Source organism: Symphalangus syndactylus, chromosome 8, assembly GCF_028878055.3.
Source record: "Symphalangus syndactylus isolate Jambi chromosome 8, NHGRI_mSymSyn1-v2.1_pri, whole genome shotgun sequence".
Taxonomy (NCBI): Eukaryota; Metazoa; Chordata; class Mammalia; order Primates; family Hylobatidae; genus Symphalangus; species Symphalangus syndactylus.
In genome coordinates this window covers 120,550,692-120,575,386 of record NC_072430.2, presented here as the reverse complement: position 1 = coordinate 120,575,386, position 24,695 = coordinate 120,550,692, and the positions used below count along the sequence as shown (strand labels likewise).

Genomic DNA, 24,695 nt, shown 5'->3' with positions numbered 1-24,695 from the left:
GAACTGGAATTCTTGGGTTAAAGATTTTGCCCATTTTTATATGCTTTGATACATCCTGCCAAATAGTTTTCACAGAAAGTGACAGAAATTTTATAACTCAATTATAATACAAAATAACCCCTTTCACTAGACCCTCTCCAGCACTGGGCAATTTCATTTTATTTTTAATAGATAATTTGGCTAGACAACAATAGCAACACAGTGTTCATTGTTTGAGAATTTCTTTGATTATTATAGGGTGTATATTATGTCTTAATTGATTTTTTTTTTGAATTATCTCAATGCCCTTTTCTCATTAGTGTGATTTTCTGTTCTTTTCTTTCTTTCTTTACTTTTTGAGACAGAGTCTTACTCTGTCATGCAGGCTAGTGTGCAGTGGTGTAATGTTGGCTCACTGCAACCTCCACTTCCTGGGTTCAAGCAATTCTGGTGCCTCGGCCTCCTGAGTAGCTGGGACTACAGATGTGGGCCTCCAGGCCAAGCTAATTTTTGTATTTTTAGTAGAGACAGGGTTTCACCCATGTTGGCCAGGCTGGTCTTGAACTCTTGACCTCTAGTGATCCACCTGCCTCTGCCTCCCAAAGTGCTCAGATTACAGGTGTGAGCCACCACGCCTGTCCTGACTTTCTATATTAACCCCTTGCTATATTTGTATCAAATGCTTTTTCTGGTATATTGCTTGCCATTTTATTGTGATGTTTTCCCTAACTGTATAAAAGCTTCAAAATTTTACTAGTGAAGTTTATCTTTTCTGTTGTCTTGGAAGTCTGTTAAAAGTAATGAGACGTGTCTAAGTGTAGCTATCAGTTAAGTGAGATTATGGGTATGAAAACATTTTTGCAAACTGAAAGACACTATTATTTCCTTCCCGTCACATATAAAAGTTCAGATTTGTATTTAGTCAAATGTATTTATCTTTCTTTCTTGTCTTAGAGGTCTTTTCAAAGCAATGACGTTTGTCTAGGTGTAGTTATCAGTTAACGAATTATGGGTATGAAAGCATTTTTGTAAACTGAAAGACACGCTTCAAATAAAGGACTAAAAGGGGGATGAATCTTCACCTCCCCTATCACTTGGAGAGGGCCTGCAATTCTGAAGGATCCACACAAGAGTGTTTTCTGGTGGTATTAGGCTAAAAAGACATTCCTTTGCAAGTTTTGCCATACTTTAAACGATTGAGTATAATGTTGTGTGGATCAGCATTGCCCAATAAAAATACAATGCAAGCCATATAAGTCATTTTAAATTTTCTAGTAGCCACGTTAAAAAAGTAAAAATAAATAGGTGAAATTAAATTTAATAGTCTTATTTAATCAGTTATATAATAAAATTATCATTTCAACATGTAATCAATATAAAAACTCCATTTTTTTTGGTTTGTTTTCTTTGAGATGGGATCTCACTCTACCACCCAGGCTGGAGTACAGTGGCATGATCATGATCTTGGCTCGCCTCAATATCCTCCTCCCAGGCTCAAGCCATCCTCACACCTCAGCCTCCTGAGTAGCTGGGACTACAGTATTTTTGGTAGAGGCGGGGTTTTCACCATGTTGCCCAGGCTGGTCTTGAACTGAGATCAAGTGATCCATCCGCCTCGGCCTCCCAAAGTGCTGGGATTACAGGTGCAAGCCGCGTCGCCTGGCCAATATAAAAACTCTTAATGAGAGATTGTACGTTCTTTTTTTTTCTTTTTGAGACAGGGTCTCGCTCTGTCACCCAGACTGGAGTGCAGTGGCATGATCATAGCTCACTGCAGCCTTGACCTCCCAGGCTCAAGCAATCCTCCTATCTCAGCCACCTGAGAAGCTGGGGCTACAGCTGTGCGCCACTACGCCTGGCTAATTTTTGTATATTTTGTAGAGACAAAGTTTTGCCACATTTCCTAGGCTGGTCTCGAACTCCTGGACTCAAGCAATCCATCTGCTTTGGCCTCCCAAATTGCTGGGATTACAGGCGTGAGCCACCATGCTTGGCCCTTTTTTCTCAAGTCTTCAAAAATGTGATGTGTATTTTACCCTTACAGCCCATCTCAGTTTGGACCAGCTACATTGAGGTGTTCAGTAGCCATGTGTGGCTATTGGCTGCTGTATTGGACAGCACAGGTCTGGATGTGGAGGGATAGCAAGATCTTTGAGATGTTTTCTCTACTCTGGATTCAGAGTTCAATCTAAATTTGGGTCACTACTTTGAAGAAGTGGCCTTTCTCAGTGGTACATGCTTAAACTAATTGAACGAATTGGCAATTTCTGCCTTGTTAGAAATGTAAGTCTTCTTTTTCTATCCACGAGCAGGAATTTAGTCATATTATCCTTTGTCTTTGCTGTAACTAATTATCTTTCTTCCTTGCAGAGCCCCAGAACTCGGAGGTGGTTCCAACTAGTTGATTAGGAATAATAATATCGCATGGAAAATGGCAAGCCCCAGCCCTCCCCTGATAGCACTAGCAAAATCTCATCCTGAGTTTTGCTCTTTTAACCATAAACTGTACATGAGGTGGGAGTCCCCAAATTAGACAAAACTAGCTCGAATCTTATTGCTTAGTGGCCCCTTCCCGTGGCTTTGCAGACACACTTGGGCAGCAGGAGCTGTGAGCTCTCCCTTGGCTTAATCTGGTTAAAACCAGGATAAAGAATTAGGTCAGGGGCCTCTGGCTGCAAAGCAGTCTGTTTCCAGAACTCAAGTGGAGCCGTGGAATAAAAATAAATAGAATTGAAAAAGCATTACTCAGCCTTCACATTTGACCAGTTCTAGGTCAAAACTCTAGCTTGGATTCAGAGTCAAAACAGTTGAGCTTTGCAAAGAGTGGTGGGACTGCATCAGTAACCAGGCTATGAATGTGCCTGTCTAAGGTGCTCTAAGCAGTAACTCCAAGGTGTGATTTGGGGTTTGAGGCTCCGCATGGTATATAGAGATGAACTGCTCCCAAATTTCACTTTATTAATCTTTTAAGTATCAGAGCATCTGGGGTGGGGCCTTAGGGCCTGGTGATGGGAGCAGCAGGTGGTCCTAGGCCTGGGAGCATCGTGAACTTCACTAAGACCCAGTTTTTCCTGGGATTCAGTGAAAGGGCAAGTAGGCAGCTCTGGGTCAAAAAGGAGGAGAGACTAGGTGCGGTGGCTTATGCTTGTAATCCCAGCACTTTGGGAGGCCGAGGCAGGCAGATCATTTAAGGTCAGGAGTTCAAGACCAGCCTGGCCAACATGATGAAACCCCATCTGTATTATAAAATACAAAAATTAGACGGGCATGGTGGTGGGCACCTATAATCTCAGCTACTAGGGAGGCTGAGGCAGGAGAATTGCTTGAACCCAGGAGACGGACATTGCGGTGAGCCAACATTGCGCCACTGCACTCTAGCCTGGGTGACAGAGCAAGACACTGTCTCAAAAAAAAAAAAAAAAAAGGAGACCTGCATGTGAATCTGATACCTAGAAGCTAGTTCTCATCTCACTGAATGGGTAGGTCTCATGAGGCATGGAGAGAGATACCTACATCCGAGTTTGACCTGCCCAGCCAAAAAGGCTCATTTTCATCAGCTCTGGTTACCAACAAACAAACCTTTCTTAAAGGGAGTGCTCCAGGATGGTGGGACATCCAAGCTAAAGCATAAAGCCAACCATTGTTGGGAGTTATTGAGGGCCCCTCTAGGTCCTGAAGGTGCCAGACCGCTGGGCACAGGCCCTTCCTGGCCTCCACCCCCTGCCAACCGCTACTCCAAGCTTAGTCCAGTCTTTTGCCTATCCTCTAAGTCACTGTGTTTCTTTGCTGTGTCATTTGATCCTTTTCCATTTGGGCTGAGGTGAAGGCAGACAGTTAACGAGTGCACCAACTGTCTAGGAACAGTGAAATACAATCTTATCTTTTTCGCTTGCACACCATGCCTGGTAGATGCAGAGAGTCAGCTTTTGTAGTGCTGGAAGAGGGTACCCTCCTTGACACCGTCCAGGCCCAGGTGTTTTTTTAATTTTTTAAATTTTTTTATTTTTTTGAGACAGAGTCTCGCTCTGTCGCCCAGGCTGGAGTGCAGTGGCGCCATCTCAGCTCACTGCAAGCTCCACCTCCCGGGTTCATGCCATTCTCCTGCCTCAGCCTCCCAAGTAGGTGGGACAACAGGCGCCCACCACCACGCCTGGCTAATTTTTGTATTTTTAGTAGAGATGGGGTTTCACCATGTTAGCCAGGATAGTCTCGATCTCCTGACCTTGTGATCCTCCTGCCTCAGCCTCCCAAAGTGCTGGGATTACAGGCGTGAGCCGCTGCACCCGACCCAAATATCTTAATTATATAAACCTGCCTTGTTCAGAATTCACATGGATTATAGCCCAAGTGGCTTTTGCCAATAAAATTTAGTGCAGCTTTCTATCTTCACAATAGGCACTTGAGCACAGCCAGAACTTGGCTTTTACATGCATCATGATGTGCGGTGCAGTTCAGCAGCCCCACTGGAGGACCTGCTGTGTACAAAGCACTGGGTAGGACCTGGGCAAATCCCAGTTCTTGTGGTCAGGTAGCCTATACTCTGGTAATAAAGGAGACATTACAGATACCTATGGTATAAGAGTATCTTGGCTGGGTGTGGTGGCTCATGCCTATAATCCCCGCACTTTGGGAGGCTGAGGTGGGCGGATCATGAGGTCAAGAGTTCGAGACCATCCTGGCTAACATGGTGAAACCACATCTCTACTAAAAATACAAAAAATTAGCTGGGCATGGTGGCATGCACCTGTAGTCCCAACTACTCGGGAGGCTGAGGAAGAAGAATGGTGTGAACCCAGGAGGCAGAGCTTGCAGTGAGCCGAGATTGCGCCACTGCACTCCAGCCTGGGTGAGAGAGCGAGACTCCGTCTCAAAAAAAAAAAAAAAAAAAAAGGAAGTATCTATACAGTTAGTAACTCTACAAAAATTTTCATAAAGGAACTGAGGAAGTTCAAAGGAAGCAGCAGTTTACTTTCAATTGGTAAGAACAGCAGAGACTTCTCAGAGGTGGTGGCATTTGAGCTGAGCCTTGAAGGGTGAGTAGGATTTAGATCACAGAAGAAGGAGGCCATGAATGAACATGGTAGAGGCATGCAGGTTCAAGGTGTGCTGGAGGATAGAGTGATGGTCCCAAGTGTCAGAGGCAGACTGTGTGTGGAGGGCTGTCATTGGGAACAAGACCAGAAAGGTCAGATCATGGGTAACCTTCTTGGGATTGAAACTTTATTCAGTAAGCGGTATGGAACAACTGAAGTTTTCAGGGAGGGAAGTGACCCAACCTCATCTTTGGAAGACAGCAGGTTGGGAGGAGATTGGAGAATTTAGCTTCTGGAAGCAGAGGAACCAGTTTCTGCAGGCATTCAGGCCAATTAAGGCAGAAAAGAGTAAGAAACTTGTGCAGAGGGAAAATCAACAAGCTGAGGTGGCTGGCTTAGATTTGGAAGATGGGATTAAGGGAGTGAGCAGCAGTTGACACAGTTGGGAACATAAAGTGGAAGGGTGACTTGAGGGAGGATGGTGAAGTCTGACTGGGCTCATCCACATGTGAGCAGCCCGTCCACTTGGACACATCCAGCAGAAAGGTGGAAATTGAGACCTGGAGCCAAGGCTTGGGGTGAGGACTAAAGTAAGAGACTTAGGAGTCACTAGAGAGAAGTAATGACAAGAGAAATTGAGGCATTAGGGGAAATTATCTAGGGAGGTAGGGGTGAGAAGAAGACCTAAGACAGAGCCTTAGGAAAGGACTGCAAAGCAAGAGATGAAGGAAGAGGAACCAGCAGAGGGAAGAGAGCTGAGAGTGAGGGGGATCAGCTGGAGGATGTGCTTTAGAGGCAGCAGATCCCAAATCCCAGAGCTCCTCTTGGCTTAGACTCTAGGCAGGATACTGTCACTTTCCTCCCCAAAATAGGGATACTAATACCCCCCTCACAGGGTGGTGGGGGACTTACTACCCATGGCACTCAGTGGGCACTTAATAAATGCTCATCTCCTTTCCCTTTCCCATAGAAACCTAGAAAGGCATGTTAAGAAGGGTATGGCCATCAGGATTAAATGCTTTAGAGGCAGCGAGGGTCTTTGGAAAGGACTATAAGACTCCCCTAAATCAGGTCACTAGTGGGATGGGGAGGAAGTATTAATACCTTAGCCCTTTCCATAGAGAGCAGGCCTGAAGAAGGCAGATTGCTGGGGGCTGGTGATCAGGAGGAAGTGAGAAGAGCAATGGAGGCTCCCAGTCTAAGCCATTTGGCAGTGAAGGGAGGGATGCAGAATGAACTGGAGCTTGAGGAGATCAAGGAGTTCATTAAGGGCAGGGTGCCGTGGCTGCTTGCATCAGTGCAGCCAGCTGTCCTATGAAGAGAAGTGAGCTCGTTTCTTGCAGAATCCTTTTTCTCTTGGGTTTGGCAAATACAGTCAAACATTTGGGTGTTTGTTAAAATGTGCAGCTAATTAACTCTGGGAGGAAGAAGCCCATCATGTGAGTGAGTGAAACTGGTTTGCTGCACGAACTCTGAAGAGGACTTGGCTGGGTTCTGAATCAGGAGTTCTTTTAAAGCTGTAATCTCACAAGCTTGGGGGAAGAAGGGTGCATACTGTCCAGGGAGGTTTCCAAGGAGAGGCTTCTTTTGAGATGAGAGCTGGGGGAAGGAAGTGGGAAGAGCTGAGGAGGTACCTTAGGTAAGTCTTCCTGGGGATTTCTCAGTCCAGAAGCCTGAAACCTCCTTTCAGAAAAGTATCAGGGAGTCTCACAGCCCTCCCTGCTGCAGACAAGCACAGCTCAGCCCCAAATATTTACCTTCTCTCCTCAGTCCTTAGAATCTCAGACCTCTGCGGCTCCTGCCCGCCTCCTCTCTTTCTTCCTCTTGAGGGGAATGGTTTACCTTCATTAAACTCCTTGAGAGATGAAGTGGGGATAAAGTGGAGAGGAGAGTGTGCGGGAGGGAGGGATGGGAAAAGTATGAGGGGCTGGAGTGTCCTGCCGCTGGCTCTGAGGAGGAAGAGGAGTGCTGGAGTCCCCAGAGGAAGCACCAGGGCGCTGTGTCCTGTGAATCCACCCTTCGGAAAAAGGACATCCTTGGGTTTGGCAGCATCCTTTGCTGGATGTGGGGAATCCTCTGCCTCTAGAAAAGTTCTGTTTTCTCCCCAGATTTCAATTGTGTTTTCCTAGTTCCTCCTCAGGCATAGCTGATGTGGCTTCAGGTTGGTGTTTTCTTGAATCAGTTGCTTTTTCTCTATTTTTTCGGCTTTTTTTCCTTCCTTCCTCCCTTGCCCACCCTCTCTGGTCCTGTTCTAACAGGCAGTGTGGATGGTGGCTCAATGTGTCAGCCGCACAACCAGACTGTCTGGGTTTCAAATCCCAGCTTGTCACTTACCTGCTGTGTGTGCTTGGGGGAGTTACTTCAGTCTCAGTTTCCACATCTTAAGATGGATTTTAAGGGTATCCATCTCATAGGGTAACACAGCCCTCCCCAACTGGAACACTGAAGTATAATTTCTATACTTTATACAGAAATACACTATATGATTTTTAGACCATGTATGGTGGCTCACGCCTGTAATCCCAACACTTTGGGAGACCAAGGCGGGAGGATCACTTGAGCCCAGGAGTTTGAGACTAGCCTGGGTAACATAGTGAGACCTCATCTCTACAAAAAATAAACAAAATTAGCTGGACATGGTGGTGCACACCTGTAGTCCCAACAACTCGGGAGGCTGAAGCAGGAGGATTGCTTGAGTTTGGGAGGTGGAGGCTGCAGTGAGCCATGATCATGCCACTGCACTCCAGCCTGGGCAACAGAGTGAGATACTATCTCAAAAACAACAACAAACAACACCAAAAGAAATGTACTATAAAATTTTTAATTTCTAGAAATTTAATTTCTACAGGCTCTTTCAATATAATATGTTATTTTCTGTATCACCTGACAAAACCCAAAAAGGATTTAAAGGCATCTGCAAGAAAGGGCAGGTAGAGGATTGATAGATTAGATAGGTAGGTAGGTGGATGTAATATTTACAGAGTATTTACTATTTTCTAGGTACCACTCATCTCTTTACATATATTAACTCAGTTAATCCTCAGGAATGCCACATTTTGGGTAGATTCGGAACATTTGGTTTATCCAAGCCCTCAGCCTTTCTTTCACATGAACTGCTGTGTAGGCCGATCCCTGGATCTGCTGCTTTGGCTGTGTTGGTTTTTTTCAACCTAAAAGTAGGGTGTATTTTTATTTATTCCTAATAAATTTTGGCCTTTAGATTGTACCTCACAGGCTTTATTTGTTATACGTTTGACGTTATGATTCTATGTACTAGTAATCCTTTTTACTTTTGTGATCTTTGACTTCATTGAATCGCTGATAAAAATCAGCTCCAAAATTGAGCCCCATGGTGCATTACTGGAGACCTTTCTCCAGACTGACATCAACAGTTCTGTGTACTCTTTAGTAGCAGCAGAACTATCCTAGTCTGCATTATCTATTTCACATTTCTCTGTGAAAGACAAACATGAGAGGATTTCTTAGATGCTGTTGATAATCCAGATTCCCACTGTGTATTATATGTCTTTCTCCACCTTATCTGATATTTCCTACTACCTGCAAAATGAAAGAAAACTAAACTGGAGAAGCAGTCAATACATTTTTTCTATCTTTTAGATAATCCCTCTTCATTTTAAGTAGCAGCAGCATAAGATGATGTCAATTGGTGAAAACTGAAAGGAAAGAGACAACAGTCATCGTATTCAAAAGAATTCATTTTACAAAGAAGCTGCCACTTCCAAGTAAAAGTATTTAACTACTCTAATTTTTAGTCTGTGTTTTAGATGTATTTAATTTTTGTAATGCAGTGTTGTCATCGTCCCAGCAGTGTGGCATATTCTTTTAGTTTGTTGTTTGAGTTGAAATGAAAATTCCCAAAGGGTTGTATATGGTGCATGAATCCATGTGGGAGCTTAATGCTTTTCAACACTGATATTGGAAAGAATGACTAGGAAGTGAAAAATCTTAAGGAATGTTCAAGTTTTAAGGAACATGCAGGAAAATATTGTAATATGGGGGGCATTTTCTATAAAACAAATATGTTTATTATTCCATTTCTGCCTATACTAAATGGTAAAAAAGTCAAAGAAAGAGCCCAAATCTTACATTTTTGATACAGGCTGATTGCTAAAACATACTATTAAATGAAAAGTGCAAGGTATAATATGCTACTGTTTATGGGTAAAATGCTGATAAAATCGGTAAAATTAATTACCTGTGGAGAGAACACTAGTGACTGGGGGACAGAGCCTTTAGTATTTTTTGAATCATATAAATATATTACCTTAACAAATAATGAATGTGGCCAGGTGCAGTGGCTCATGCCTGTAATCCCAGCACTTTGGGAGGCCAAGGTGGGTGGATCACCTGAGGTCAGGAGTTTGAGACCAGCCTGACCAACATGATGAAACCTCATCTCTACTAAAAATACAAAATTAGCTGGGCACTATGGTGCATGCCTGTAATCCCAGCTACTCAGGAGGCTGAGGCAGGAGAATTGCTTGAACTCCGGAGGCGGAGGTTGCAGTGAGCAGAGATCGTGCCATTGCACCCCAGCCTGGGCAACAAGAGCGAAACTCCTTCTCTAAAAAAATAAAATAAAATAGTGAATGCATAAGAAAAAAGAAGCATAATTTGAGGAAATAACAATAGTCATTGTTTTCTGTTTCTTCTTTTTTATAGAGTCTGTGGGCTTTGGAATTTGATGCACTTAGATTTGAGTTCTGCCTTAGCTGCTGTTTGCACTTGGGCGTGGGGCAAGTTACATAACTTCACCAGAGTGTCATCTATAACATTTGAGCAATACTCTTCTGGTTGTTTTCGTGTATGTGTGTGTGTGTGTGTGCGCACACAGATCGAATACAGTAAGGATCATTTTAGTCTGAGTATGAACATCTTCCTCTGAAGATGGTTTTTCACCATCCAAGAGAGACAAAAGACAAGGTCATCTTAATGGTTGGTCTTCAGATGGTGAACAGATTTTAGCTCAAAGTTTTTAATCAAAAGTGAACTTTGAACTGGTTATTAGATCCAGCCAGAAGGATTCAACCTGTCTTCATAAGAGAGTTGAATGCTTAAGCCAATCATAGTTAGACCCTTCTTGCTTGGATCTTTGGAAGAAATTAGCCAATTAGATGTAAGCCACCTCTCTCCTTTGTTATAGCAACATCTCATGAGAGTCAGAGGCTTTGCTCTGCTGGACAGAATTCACAGGAGGCACCATAAAGTAAGCCCTGGCTACAGACAAGGGCTGCTGTTATATCTGTGTCATTCCGTAAGACACTTTTGGGACAGAAAGATTGGGATCTAGGCAGAGCCATTAACACTGCATCCGCTGTAAGCCCTATCTATTCCTTGCTAGATAAATCTATGCACTGAAAATTTTTCCTGGGGGCGAGGGTGGGAAAATAGGAAACTAACATTTTGTGTGGTATCTATATTGTCCTTTAAATACTCAATGAGTGGGCTTTACGACATGAATGTTTCCAATGCAAGGGCCAGAAAAAGAACTCCAGTTGTCTAAACCCAAATGGAATTGGCTAAGATGACAGAGAGTTCCTGAAGTAGGTCTGACTTCAGATGAGAATTGACCCAGAGGCTCAGGATATCCATAGGCTCTGTATCTCTGTGATTCTTTCAACTGTGTTCTCTGAGTGTTACTTCTTGCTTAATCTAGCTCTTCTCAGGCTAGTCAAAGTGATGAGAGCATTTCCAGATTTTGCACCTTCATATCACATTGTGGAGGAGAAGAGAAAACACCATTCCTGATTGCTCCAGAAGCTTCATGGATTTCGCTGCCTCTCTTTTGGCTTGAGTTGGGTTATGTGCCCATCCCTGAAACAGTAGGTTGTGCTAGTTGGCTTAGGTCACTGGATCGCAAACCTGGAACCCCTTCAAGGGATTCTGATGTCATTGGTCTGAGAAGTGAATCACATGCATGGCTATTTTAAAACACTCCCTGGATGATTCTAATATACAGCCAAAAATGAGTTTATTGGCATAAGCCAATCAGTGTCTGCTCTGAGAGCTAAGACTATAACTGTTCTGCAAGGGAAAGTCTGAGTGTACTTAATAGATTGATGGGAGAAGGGGATAACAGATGTTGGCAAAGAAAACATCATATTACATGTGGCAAACATTTTAGCTGCCCCGGTGTTCATGCCCTTTCTTTCTTCCTTGCCATCAGAATCCAGCTTTTGTTTGGGGCAGCAAGGTGCCAACCTTAAGGGATGAATCGCGGTTGGTCCAAAGTGCTATTGATAATCTGCTTCCTCACTTTTCCAGCCTCCTTTGCAATGAGATAGGAGAGAGAGAGGGGGAGAGAGGGAGAGAGCACATGTGTGCACAGAGGAAAAGCTAAGTTACTCTTTGTTCATAGAGGGAGTACAAGGAAGTTTAAAGTTAACACATGAGAAATTGGAAGTATAAGCCTATTCTTGGAGTTATGGAAGTAGCTATCAGAAAAAGAAGAAGAGGAAATGTTCAACAATAGCTATCTCTGAGGAATTAGACTGGAAGAAGAGGATTAAATGAAAAATGAAAACCTCTAGTTTTCATTTTGTATCTTTCTGTCCTCTTTGATATTTTATTTCTATGTGATTATATTATTTTTATAATTAAAAATAAATTGATCTCTTTTGAAGTTGTTCCTAAGAGTTTAAGATGATTTAAAATATATGTAAGTTATTGTTAGAATATATTTCTTTAAGTGTATAAGTCACCTTTTTTATAAGAAATAAAAAGTACTTTTAAACAATCCCATTTATCTACAAACTCAGTAATACAGATGAGAATCAAACGCTGTGTTTTAATTTTAAAATATTTAATTGACAAGTGAAAATTATATATATTCAAGATATACAACATGATGCTTTGATATACATATACATTGTGTGGTGATTGCCACAGTCAAATTAATTAACACATCCATTACCACTCATAGCTACCATCTGTGTGTGTGTGCACATGCATGTGTGCAGTAAGGACAATTAAAATCATATTGAATTCCAAGTAAACAATACAGTATTATTAACTATAGTGACCATATATACACTATGGAGATGTATATCTGTACCCCCATGTTCATTGCAGCATGATTCACAATAGCCAAGATATGGAAACAACTTAAGTGTTTATGGATGAATGAATGGATAAAGATAATTTGGTAAATACATCACAATGGAATACTATTCAGCCTTAACAAAGAAGGAAATCCTGCCACTTGTGACAACATGGATGAACCTAGAGGTCATTGTGCTAAGTGAAATAAGCCAAGCACTGAAAGACAATTACTGCATGATCTCACTTATATGTGGAATCTAAAAAAGTCAAACCCGTAGAAGCAGAGTAGAACAGTCATTGCCAGGGGATAGAGGGTAGGGGAAATGGGGAAATGCTGGTCAAAGAATCAAATGTTGTTTTAGTTTTATGCATGAGAAAGTGATCTGAGGAGCTTAAATGAGGACTCAAGGTCAAGGTCAGCTCCTGGGGATCTAAAGCTGGAGGAGAATTAGCCATTAATGGTGGCAGGACATTGAGTTCTTTCTGCCTTTCATCTTGTTGCCTCAACCTTCTTATCTAGCATCCCCAATCTGATTTGGCCAACAACAGATGAGGAAAAAAACCCCAAGAATTCAGCTATAAACATCTTCAGTTATTGATTCCAATTATGTTTTTCAGTTTGACTTGTTCTCAGGTATCTTATGAAATTAGCTCAATATGTTTTCTTTTGCTACACCTTTGCTAATTGAGCCATTGTTAAAGTTCAGGGCCATGGCATCACATTGACCACAATATATTATTTCAGAAATTAAGGAGAAACAAATAAAATATTATTTTAGAAAATAAGACTTTAACTTTTGATGTCTGGTAGAATTGCATTGAAGTCACTTGGGAAGAATATGTAATTGACCTTTAACTGTTATTTTCAAATTATTTGTTTCAAGCTTAAAAAATCGTTACAATTTAAAAATTGGAGAGGGACATCAGAAGACTTACTCTAACGCCAGGGAGTAGGGGAGTTAGTTTCTTTAGTTGTGGAGAGATGTAAGTGGATAAAATTTTTTACATTACTATTTTTCATTTGCTGCATTTCAATCTGTATTAGCTTGTTCTCACACTGCTATAAAGAACCACCGGAGACTGGGTAATTTATGAAGAAAAGAGGTTTAATTGACTCACAGTTCCACAGGCTGTACAGGAAGCATGGGTGAGAGGCCTCAGGAAACTTACACTCATGGCGAAAGGGTGAAGGGGAAGCAAGCACCTTTTCACATGGTGGCAGGAGAGAGAGAGAGAGAGAAAGAGAGAGAGAGAGAGAGAGAGAGAGAGAGAGAAGGGGGAAGCGCTGCACGCTTTCAAACAGCCAGATCTTGTGAAAACTCTATCACGAGACAGCACTGGGGGATGGTGCTAAACCACTTCCATGATCCAGTCACCTCCTACCAGGCCCCTCCTTCAACACATGGGGATTACAATTCGATATGAGATTTGGGTGGGGACACAGACCCAACCATATCAAGATCCAATTCTTTGGAGTCACATGTTTAAGAGGAATCCAGATTCTCCTCTTACCAATTATTTAATCAAGTGCCTATTCTTAGTTAAAACCCTACCAACTTCTACTGGTTTTAGAGCTTTAAATTTTGCATAAAATTTCCAGATACTTTCATGTATAATTATTCATGACTATTCTGTCAAAAGAAGATAGTAATAGTATGGAAGTATGACATCCGTAGTTTCATTCCACTAATTTTAACAAGCACCTGTCATGTGCAAGCTGTCCCCAAACCATGGTAGAGGAAGGTGGGATCCAAAGATGCATCAACTATGGATCCATCCTTAGCAGATCTTTAATCTCATATTATTAGTTATGTGTTGCTTCCCCATGAAATGTTTTATCAGAGTAACAGACACTGAAACTGAATGAATGCGTATGACATTCATTGTAGATATTTAGGAATAGCAAAATGACTAATAGATGGACAGCAGGAAGGGAAGGATGTTTTAAAAGTCAAAGCCTGGATGATCCAATGATGAATGAGTCTCTGAAAAACAGAGATTTGGCTGCACTTACAACAAGGCCTAAGACATCAGCCTAAGGAGCTAAAAGAAAAATTGATAGAGACCTTTAATTGCAAGTTGGCGAAGCCACCTAGTGGTTTGTTTCATAAGCTAAAGTTGTGTGAACATATGAGGCCACTCATCCGTGGATTGATTGAGTTGGTCTCTAATCAAGTGTGACTAAGAATCCGGTCACTTTTCATGAAGTCCAGAAAGCAGGGTCATTTTCATTGAGAATAAGCACAGTGTAGCTCTGCCTAATATTTCGTTTATTTTATTGCCATCTTTTTATCTAAAAGGAGTTAAGGCAACTTACATGAAAGTGTAGTGAGATAAGATAAACTAGAATAAGACAGGAAAGAAAGAGGAAAATATGAATAAAGACACAAAAAGTAGCCAGAAATTGAAGTAATTCAAAAATGCTTGTGCAATACTGTATGTATATATATATATATATATATATATATATATATATATTTTTTTTTTTTTTTTTTTTTCCTGAAAGGACTTGAAATTTTCAGGCACAAGTGGAAACAGATCAGTTATAAAATTTACAACATCCAGAAGGATGAAATAATTTTTAGGAAAGATAAACCATCTGATACTTAGAGCAGAGAAATTTTTCTTGTGGAGGTCCTCACAAATTGCATACTGCATAATGTAATGTATCATGTCCTCCGTGCTCATAGTAGAAATAATTCTGAGTCCTGGAGGATTTTTTTTTTTTTTTGAGACAGAGTCTTGCTCTGTTGCCCAGGCTGGAGTGCAGTGGCGTGATCTCGGCTCACTGCAACCTCTGCCTCCCAGGTTCAAGCAATTCTCCTGCCTCAGCCTCCTGAGTAGCTGGGACCACAGGCGCACACCACCACGCCCGGCAATTTTTTTGTATTTTTAGTAGAGACGGGGTTTCACCATGTTGACTAGGCTGGTCTCGAACTCCTGACCTCAAGTGATCCACCCGCCTCAGCCTCCCAAAGTGCTGGGATTATAGGCGTAAGCCACCACGCCTGGCCCTCTTTTTTTTTTTTTAAGACAGAGTCTCACTCTTGCCCAGGCTGAAGTGCAGTGGTGTGATCTCGACGCACTACTGCAACCTCTGCCTCCTGAGTTGAAGCGATTCTCCTGCCTCGGCCTCCTGAGTAGCTAGGATTACAGGTGTGCACCACCACCTCCAGCTAATTTTTGTAATATTATTATTATTTTTAGTAGGGACAGGGTTTTTGCCATGTTGGCCAGGCTGGTATCAAACTCCTGACCTCAAGTGATCTGCTCACCTCTGTGTCCCAAAATGCTGGGATTGGAGGTGTGAGCCAGCATCCTTGACCTAGGATTGTTTCTTAATTGTGCTACACTGATTTGGAGAAGCATGTGGACCAACCTCCATTTTAAGGGCTTGTATTAACTCATTTGATCCTCACAATAAGCCAATGAGGTAGGTAGGTAGTTTTATTATCCCCATATTGCAGATGAGGCAATTGAGGAACAGCGAGGTTAAGAAATTCCCTGAAGTCAGGCTGTCAGTAAATAACAGCTGGCATTCGAACCCAGACACTCAGGCTCAGCACCCACAGTATTTTCCAATATGCTATACTGAGTGGCCAAGTACGTATAATAAGGCCCATCCAATGAAGACAGCAGTACTTGAGTTTTTCCCCCTACAACTTTATATAGTCTGTGGGGGATTAGATAGGTATGCTTTAACATGATGCTGAAGATACGGCCAGGGTTGCATATTTCTTATATGACTTAGTTAACTTTGCCCTCTTCCAAGGTCACAGACTTTGTCCCTGACCCCAATCACCATGCACATGTGCTCATGCACGTTCAACATGCCTTTGGTAAAATAAAAGAGGACCAGGCGAAAGTGTTCAAACTTGCCGCTTCTTGACTTCTAGAAAATAGCTGAAAGCCCATGCCCTGCTGATGGCATATCCTCAGATTCAAGATCTAAAATGCAGTCGTAACAAAACACAATTTGTTTTGCTAGCTTTTCTTTTTCCAAGTGGTATCTATAAACATTTGCGAATGGCAGCTAAATTGTTTTTTCTTAACCAGTCATGAGTTGATGAGCAATCAACAAGGCAAGCCTCGAACAGAACTTAGTAGAGAAATAATGGCATCATTGAAACATTTTCAGTTAAAGGAGTCAAAATATATAACTTGAGTCCTAAATTGAACATTTAGAATGATGTTCTTTTGGGCTGTGCATTAGGATAGCTGTGTGGTTAATGTCTTTGCTAAGAAATAGTAAAAGGTATACTCTAAAAAATGACTGCTCCATAGTGACAAGGCTTCTTAAAAACAAATTTCTATGACATTTTAAAGGCACACTTACCTCAATAAAGATCCTAATGCTTCTAAAAGATTCAAGTTCTGTATTGGAACAACATGATGGCCTCCTATACATAGGACTGATAAAGAGCTTTAATCGTTGATAAAGTTGAATTTGTGACAGATTCATCCTATCAAAGGAAAATGAATAAAAAAGAATGTTGCTGAGATATGGTGAAGGAAGCATTGCCCAGGAATCAAGAAACTTGGGATTTTCAGGTCTACTTTATTCTGACTACAAAGGGAGACATAGATTTTTTTGTGTGTGTCAGTTTCTTATGAACTTTGGAGCCAGACTTGGGTTCAAATATCTATTCTGATACCTATTGGCTGATGACATTGGATTAGCCAAGGAAGCTCTCTGGGCCTCAGTTACTGTATCTATAAAATGGCTTTAATAACATAGATTTTATTAGGTGCTCACTGTGTGCAGATATTGTGCTTTCTGTATGCCATCAATCTTTATAACATTCTTAAATGGAATATTTATCATTGTTAACTCCACTTTACAGGTGAGATCACTAAGTTGAGAGAATATGTAATAGGAAGAGTTTTAGTAAGATAATTTATGCAAGGTGCCATATCACCTGGTGCAGAGCAGATTCTCCAGCAGTGGAAGCTGATACTATTCATATCAACTTTATCTCATCCATTTCCTTCTCTTCTTTTAGGCATGCTTTGAAGATTAATAAAAGAGAAGAGCCATGTGTTTAGGCAGCATGAAGTTTGGGAATGAGATAGAGGTTTAAGCCAAGGGGTATAAATAAAACTAAACTTTTATTTTCCTACAGGAGTGGCAGAAACTCAACTATGATATCCATACCCTGCGGCAGGTTCGAAGGGAAGTAAGAAACAGATGGAAGCGCATCTTAGAAGATTTAGGTAAGTCTGAAAGAGATTGTGAAATGGTAAAAATAACTAGTTGTGATCATTATTCTTCAATTTCTCCACCATGGTTTTTATAAATGGAATGTCAAAAATTGACTAATTAAGGCTGCTGTGTACTAATTATTTTCCCAATCTTGCTCTTATATCCTCAAGCATAAATGCCTGATGTTTCTGTTGTCACCAGTCCATGTCTTCAGGACACGCTCTGCCATGTGTTACTCCATCTGTCCCTGGTATAGGGTACACAGGCCAGTGCAGTCATGTGGGCACTACCATTTACTTTTTTGGCATTGTACATTAATTTAATTAGATGGGGGTGTTGGCCAATTAGTCATAGCTTTGTAAGATGAAGCAGGTTGGGAGAAATATTGTTTGCAAGACAGACAGCAAAACTCAGTGTAGAATTTCAGAAGAAATATGGAAGAAAACTTCGAGGTTGGGAAAAATACTTGTGGCATTAAGGTAGATACCTGCCCTCATCACTAATAGTTAATGATAATGATTTTTCTCAGTTCTCCCAGGATTGTGATACAATAAATGTGGCCCCCACATTATAAAATATCCTGCTTCAATGTTTAAAAAGTGAATTTATCAGTTCTGAAATCCTTGATCCTTTTGCTTTGAAAGAGAGCATGACATCTTGGCATCATCACTTTCCAAGCGTGGGGTGCCATGTGACCAGTCTCTATGGCTTTGGTTGGCATGCAGTGGGATGGGATAGGACCTCTGCCCTCTTTGCATATCCAGTATTGTTGTGAGCTAATAGCCTTTTTTTTTTTTTTAAACAATGTAAGTTACTCCAAGTAGATTTAAGTCTTTGAGTCCTTTATACTTTTGGGTAAGTGATTTTTACCAGCTAATCATATTACCCTGAGGAAGGAAATCTAGGTTTGGAGAAGGACAGCCTGGAGGGAACCACTTTGCAGGCTGGGAGGCAGGTAGGAATTCTGGGGACAGGGGAGAAGGTAAAGAGTAGAGAGGACAGGAAAGAGGGCTTCAAACCAGAAACAAGGTGACAAGCAGCCAGTGGATGAGTATCTGAGGCTCTGAGGGAAAAGTTAACAAAGAGAAAAAAATACCAAAAGAATTGTAATTAAATATCCTGCCAATTGCATGGATCTGGGAGGCAGCACATGGAATAGTGCCTTCGGCTTCAGTTTTCTGATGCTTTATGCTTGTACAGAATCCACATGCGTCTGTTCGTAATCTCCTGCTGGGACCGTATTGCGGGACACTTGTTAACTTGGGACTACTTTACTCGAGTGGTCCATTTTTCTACCTTAGGTTTTCAAAAGGAAGCTGACTCTTTGTTGTCAGTGACTAAACTCAGCACCATCAGTGATTCTAAAAACACAAGGAAAGCTCGAGAGATGTTGTTAAAACTGGCTGAAGAAACCAGTATTTTCCCAACAAGTTGGGAGCTCTCAGAGAGATATCTCTTTGTTGTGGTAAGTGGATGCTTTTTTTCATTTGCCCTAATTTTGCTTTAATTGTTTGCCTTTTTAAAACTATTCACTATCCTCCGTATTCCAACACCACCATCACTATCACATATGAGGTGGCAGATGCTGGCATTATATACTCTGGTTCCCAGCGGCCCACAGCATCAGAATCACCTAAAGAGCTTTAAAAGTTCAGATTTCTGTATCACACGTAGACCTACTGAGGCTTGGGTTCCAGCTCAAGAGTTTGTATTTTTCAGTGAATTCTACTGTGTCGTCTATTTTCTGAACCATTTGTAGGTCAAAGAGATGTGAGAAGTATTGTTTATATAACCTATAAGACTAAAAAATAATCTGAAAGGACGCTAAGGAGTGGGGAAATATTTCTTGGATAATGTAACTAAAGGATTAAGGCTTGTCTCTACATTTGTTGGGAAAAAATTAATAAACGTCTTACTTGCTCATTGTCGTCTCCAGGGTGGGTTTTGTTGTTAGATTGCTTTTTCCCATCGACATGTCTTGGTTCCTATCTTGCCAGCAGTTTTTTGGTTTGTTGTTTGTCTTTGCAGGACCGTCTCATTGCACTTGATGCTGCAGAAGAGTTCTTTAAGCTTGCTCGTCGAACTTACCCCAGGAAGCCTGGGGTTCCATGCCTGGCAGATGACCAGAAAGAACTGCACTATCTTCCATTTCCAAGTCCCTAAAGGAGAGGCTCAGGGGCAGAATGGGAATTCTTCCATGAGGACTCAGCAGTCAACCAAAGTTGGACAATTACATGTAGAAGAGAGTGAGCAAATAGAGTTTGCTTAGTGACAAATGATACTGAATTCTACATAAATGTAAAGTCTTTAATCTGAGGACCCTGCCCCGTGAATTGTGCAGGCTGCACTGAAACGCCTTGGTGATCTCACATTTAGGAAGAAAGTTAAAGAGTTGGTCAGATGGATAGTTCATAATGGGTGCTTCCATTGTGAGAGCCCGTTGCCCCAGCTTTGGTTTTGGTTGTGTCATAATCTCTGATTATTAATCCTACTGACTGAGTGGACTATTTCAGTTAATAAAACAATATGATTAATAGAGAGAGCTGTCATTGAGTCCCAAAATGGATTGCCAGTTTTAAAATAATTATTATAAAATGTATGCTAACCCCAAAATAATACTAGGCATGATGTGACCTCTCTGATTTGGTCACCTTGTAGAACCTTGGAGGGTGTCAGGGCATCTCTTTGATTATCAGTTATGATTATTCAGAAGTATAGATGTATCAGATGATAGAAATGACAAGGAATGGCTGGGCGCAGTGGCTCATGCCTGTAATCCCAGCACTTTGGGAGGCCAAGGTGCGTGGATCATGAGGTCAGGAGTTCGAGACCAGCCTGACCAACATGGTGAAACCCGGTCTTTACTAAAAATACAAAAATTAGCCAGGTGTGATGGCATGCGCTTGTAATCCCAGCTACCCAGGAGGCTGAGGTAGGAGAATCGCTTGAACCCGGGCAGTGGAGGTTACAGTGAGCTGAGATTGCACCATTGCACTCCAGCCTAGGCGACAGAGCAAGACTCCGTCTCAAAAAAAAAAAAAAAAAAAAAAAAAAAAGAAATGACAAGGAGTGCTGCTCAGAAGGGAGACCCAAATGGAACTTCCTACAGCTGCATTTAAAGAGTTATGTGCTCATGTGTGGCACATGCATTTTAAATTCCCAACATTATTGATATCTGGTTCTCTCATCTTTATATATTGTCCATTTCTATTCCAAAAGCCTTTGGCTTTTTTTTTTTTTTTTTTTTTTTGATGGAGTCTCGCTCTGTTGCCCAGGCTAGAGTACAGTGGTGCAATCTCGGCTCACTGCAACCTCTGCCTTCCGGGTTCAAGTGATTCCCCTGCCTCAGCCTCTGGAGTAGCTGGGAATACTGGCGCGTGCCACCACACCCAGCTAATTTTTTGTATTTTTAGTAGAGACGGGGTTTCACCATGTTAGCCAGGATGGTCTCGATCTCCTGACCTCGTCATCTGCCTGCCCCAGCCTCCCAAAGTGCTGGGATTACAGGCGTGAGTCACCACGCCCGGCCAAGCCCTTGGCATTTTGTCTGGAATAGCATTTGTAAACTGGAATGTTTGACCTCTGTTTTCTTCTCTCGTCTTTCATCTGTTTCTGATTCGTTGGCTGGCAGCTGCACCTGTGGGGTGACCTCTCATGCAGACTTGCACATATGCAGGGAGTATTGCATTGAAGATCTTTGCTGGACCTTCTTCTGTTCAGAAGATAATTTTCAAAAGGGAGCAATGCTGCGAATGCAGCTTGCTTCTCTCTACAGATTGAGAAGTCCAGCTTCAAAAGTTACTTGCCACTTAAGCAAGGAACTTACCAAGAGATCATGGTTCATGTTACTGAAAAGACTTTAAGGATTTGTAAGGTTAATCCATAGATTGCTGAGAACAATGGCAATATTTTTATTTTTACAGATTTTGCACTTCTGAATTCAGGTTAAAAACTAACTTGTATTTAGTCTGCTTAGAGGACTGTGACTTGAAAATTTTTATATACCAATGAGCTTTTTGGTAGTGTCCACAATGTTTAAAACATTTCATAGGCGAGATCCATGTTCTCCATTTATTAATGCATTGTAGACCAATTTAACTGCTGTGTTTCTGGAAAATTCTTCCTAGTTTAATAAGTAAGCTAAAAGTTTTATATTTTATATTTAGTGCTTAATCTTTGTCTCATGTTATGTAAAATTAGCCTGCAGATATTTTCTCTCAATTCTGTAGGCTCTTGCAAGATAAACATTCGAACAGTGAAACAAACAATAAAATAAATAAATCTAAGGATGTTGTATTGTTTCACTCTCTGTCTCAGAATTTGTGTTTTGCCTTTCTGCCTTTTTTATGTCAAAATAGGTGAGATTGTGTGCATCTATAAATTGTTACCACGGTATTTTTGATAATGAATAAGGACAGGACTATCTCTGTGATTATTAAAATACATGGAATTATCCAGGAAATTTTCCTTATAAGGAATTAAAAGACTCCTGTATTTACTTTTCAGCTGGATGTGTGTTATATTTCCGACATAAGAAGGGATAGATATTCTTTCCATAATCCCTTTAAATTAAAGGGCAGAGAGGCTGAAACACTCATGGGTTTAAGGGCCTCCCATCATCCTAAAGCCAGTCAAGGATTAGATGTGTGTTAAGTCCAGTGGACATGGCAGTGCATGAGAGAGGCACAGGGGGGCCTCAGGTGGCCACTGCATATGTCACAGTGTGCTTGGCAGGACCAGCAGCCACAGATGTGTGGAAGGCCAGAGAGTTTCCCACTTTTTGTCTCCCTGTCGACTACTTTAGTGCCCTTTTATGTTTTTTTAATTTTCTTACTTTAGTACTTCTTAAAGGCTCATCTGTGTATGCAGGTTGATTTGGGGTGGTAGATGGATGGAAGTTTTTATATTAATATTTATTTTAATATGCACTGGGGAAAAACCCTCTAACTAGTAGATCAAACACCTGGTTTTACAGTTCATGGATGTATTGCACAGAATATTATTTATGTTTTCTTAAGGGCAAAGGGACACCCAGGAAGGCACAGAAGACACATGTACTAAAGGGATAAGGAATGCACTGGTGAGAGGGCACCAGCATCCCTGAGAAGCTCAGTGGCAGTTCTGAAGGCCAGATGCTGTTACAGAAGTGAGCTCACTGACAGCAATGGACGTGGAAGAACAGAGGCCCAATGGCAGTGAGTCACTATCAGAAGCCAAATTGATACAGCTATCACAATGAGTGGCCAGGTTGAAGGATTCCTGCACAGAGCTTTGGAGACAGTTAATGGAACATGCCATCTTTAGGAGCAAAATAGGTCTAAAATGAGTATTGCTCAAATGATACCTTCAAAAGACCCCAAGGATGGGTGATCAGGAGATAGGACACAGCCACCTTAATAAAAGGTTATAATCTTTTGCCAAATTTTCAGACCTTTGTTATTTTCCAAATGCAGAAACTGCTGATTGAAGGAAAGTCTGGGTCTCCAAGAAGGTCTTTGTAAAACCACTGCAAGTGTGTATGGCAATGATGTCCCTATGGTTATTTACTTGGATAACTGTACGCTGGGGAAGGGGAGTACATGAATAATCTGAGGGCTCTGGGACACAAGGTCCAAGCTGACATTGATACTTCAGGACCAGAGTATCACTAGAGTCCACCTTTTGGAGTGAGAGGCATATGGGATTCAGGTAATAAATGGAATTCTTTTCCAGGTATTACTTAACACTAGGTCCACTGAATTCACGGCTCTACCCAGTGGTAGTCTCCCTGTCGACTACTACTTTCAGAATAAATAATCATCCCCCTACTTAGATTCCCTGTCATCTCCTTACTTTCAGGATAAATAATCAGACTGAACATACTTGGGAGTTGACAGAACCGCCATTCCTTTCTTGGTGTGTGTGTTAGAATTTTCTTAAAGGGAAAGCCATGTGGAAGCCTCTGAAACTGCCCCACCTCCTGGCCAAGATAGTAAACCAAAATTAATATTCCATCCCACATGAAGGCAGAGATTAGTGCTACCCTTCCAGACCTAAAGCGTGTGGGAATGTTGAGCCTTATCATAATTCCATTTAATTCACCACTCTGACCTCTATAAAAACTAGACACTGGAGGATGAAAGTGGACTATTGAAAACTCAGCCAAGTAGTAACCGTAACTGCAGCATCTGTACCACATGTGAAACCTTGGCTAGAATAGACTAAGACAATGTCAGCTACATGGTTTGTGGCCACTGATCTGTCAAATGTTTTCTTTCTCTACCCATCAGAATGGTAGATCAAAAACTGTATTCAATTGAGATAGAACGTATTTGTGATGGACACACACACACACACACACGCGCACACACACAACACACATACCCTTACATTGCTTGAGAGTTCCCTATTAGGTTGGCTGAGGCTTTTGTTGTGACTACATTTTAGTAAAATCTCTCCCTTTCCCCAAGCCTGTCTTCCTTCTCTCCTGCACAGGAATTTGCTAATAGACTTCTTTCATGTCAATCTCCATTTCAAAATAATTTCCCTCGGGGAACCCAACTGTGACAGTATCTGAGTTGCCAATACAATCACTAGCACATATTTTCCAATGTGATGGTTTTTCAAGACCATCGTCAAGTGTCTTTTCTTTAGTGAGGACATTAAATGTAAGTTTCCCTAGGAGTTATCTGACTAATGGCAGTAACTTTTGGAAAAGAACTGCAGTGATAGCAGCAGAAACCAATTTATCTGACTACTTTCCAATGCCCAGAGAGGGATCATGGCACAATCCTGGCTTCCTTTCCATTGAATTAATGTATTTATTCATTTCCTCGGATCACTTTCTATTACTAATATCACAAGAAATATTTTGCAGTGAAGGGAGTATACTCTCATAACTTCTAAATCACAACTACATACAGGATGAAAATGGCTAGCCACTTTGTACTTGCTATTTACAATGTTTCAGCAAGTGTTATTAACTTCTAGAATATTCTTCCATCTTCTGTTTTGACACACTGTGGATGGACATTTGAGTATCCAGTTTTCAAGTCACTTAACATATGGGTTTAGAACAGTGGGTTGTGGAGAGCTAAGTCAGGCAACCAGATTTTAGCTTGGGTCTCATCATTTGATCACTTATTAGCTATAGGGGATTTATTTGATATTGTTTCTCACCTATGTTCTAAGTATTTAAAGATAATAAATTTGGAGAGAATAGAATTAGAAATACAAAAATAAAATTATGACATAATAGCTAGAGGAAGCTTAGGCCTATAGATCATTACTTTTTAAAAAACCAACATCTGTAGTTTTTATGCAGCAATTTATTTTAAACATTTTTAAACATGTAGTGTGAATTATGCATATGTGTAACTGAACTTTATCATATATTCTAGAGACATATAGTTAGCATTTGAAGTATCTTAATCAGGAAT

General features: G+C 41.2%; 1 protein-coding gene across 3 annotated transcripts in view; it reads left to right on the top strand.

Moving 5' to 3' along the window:
- The window catches only part of MREG (melanoregulin), a 73,408-nt gene extending 52,368 nt beyond the window's left edge, over nt 1-21,040 (top strand). For 2 of the 3 annotated variants that reach the window (XM_055290550.2, XM_063645705.1), the window contains exons 3-5: nt 17,198-17,288; nt 18,579-18,742; nt 19,306-21,040. In XM_055290550.2, coding sequence (XP_055146525.1) covers nt 17,198-17,288; nt 18,579-18,742; nt 19,306-19,440 — 390 coding nt within the window. In that variant the 3' untranslated portion in view covers nt 19,441-21,040. Of the gene's footprint in view, nt 1-3,569; nt 3,729-17,197; nt 17,289-18,578; nt 18,743-19,305 lie in introns of all 3 variants that reach the window. The other variant, XM_055290549.2, reaches the window with a different exon arrangement.
- The last annotated feature ends 3,655 nt before the right edge of the window (nt 21,041-24,695 follow it).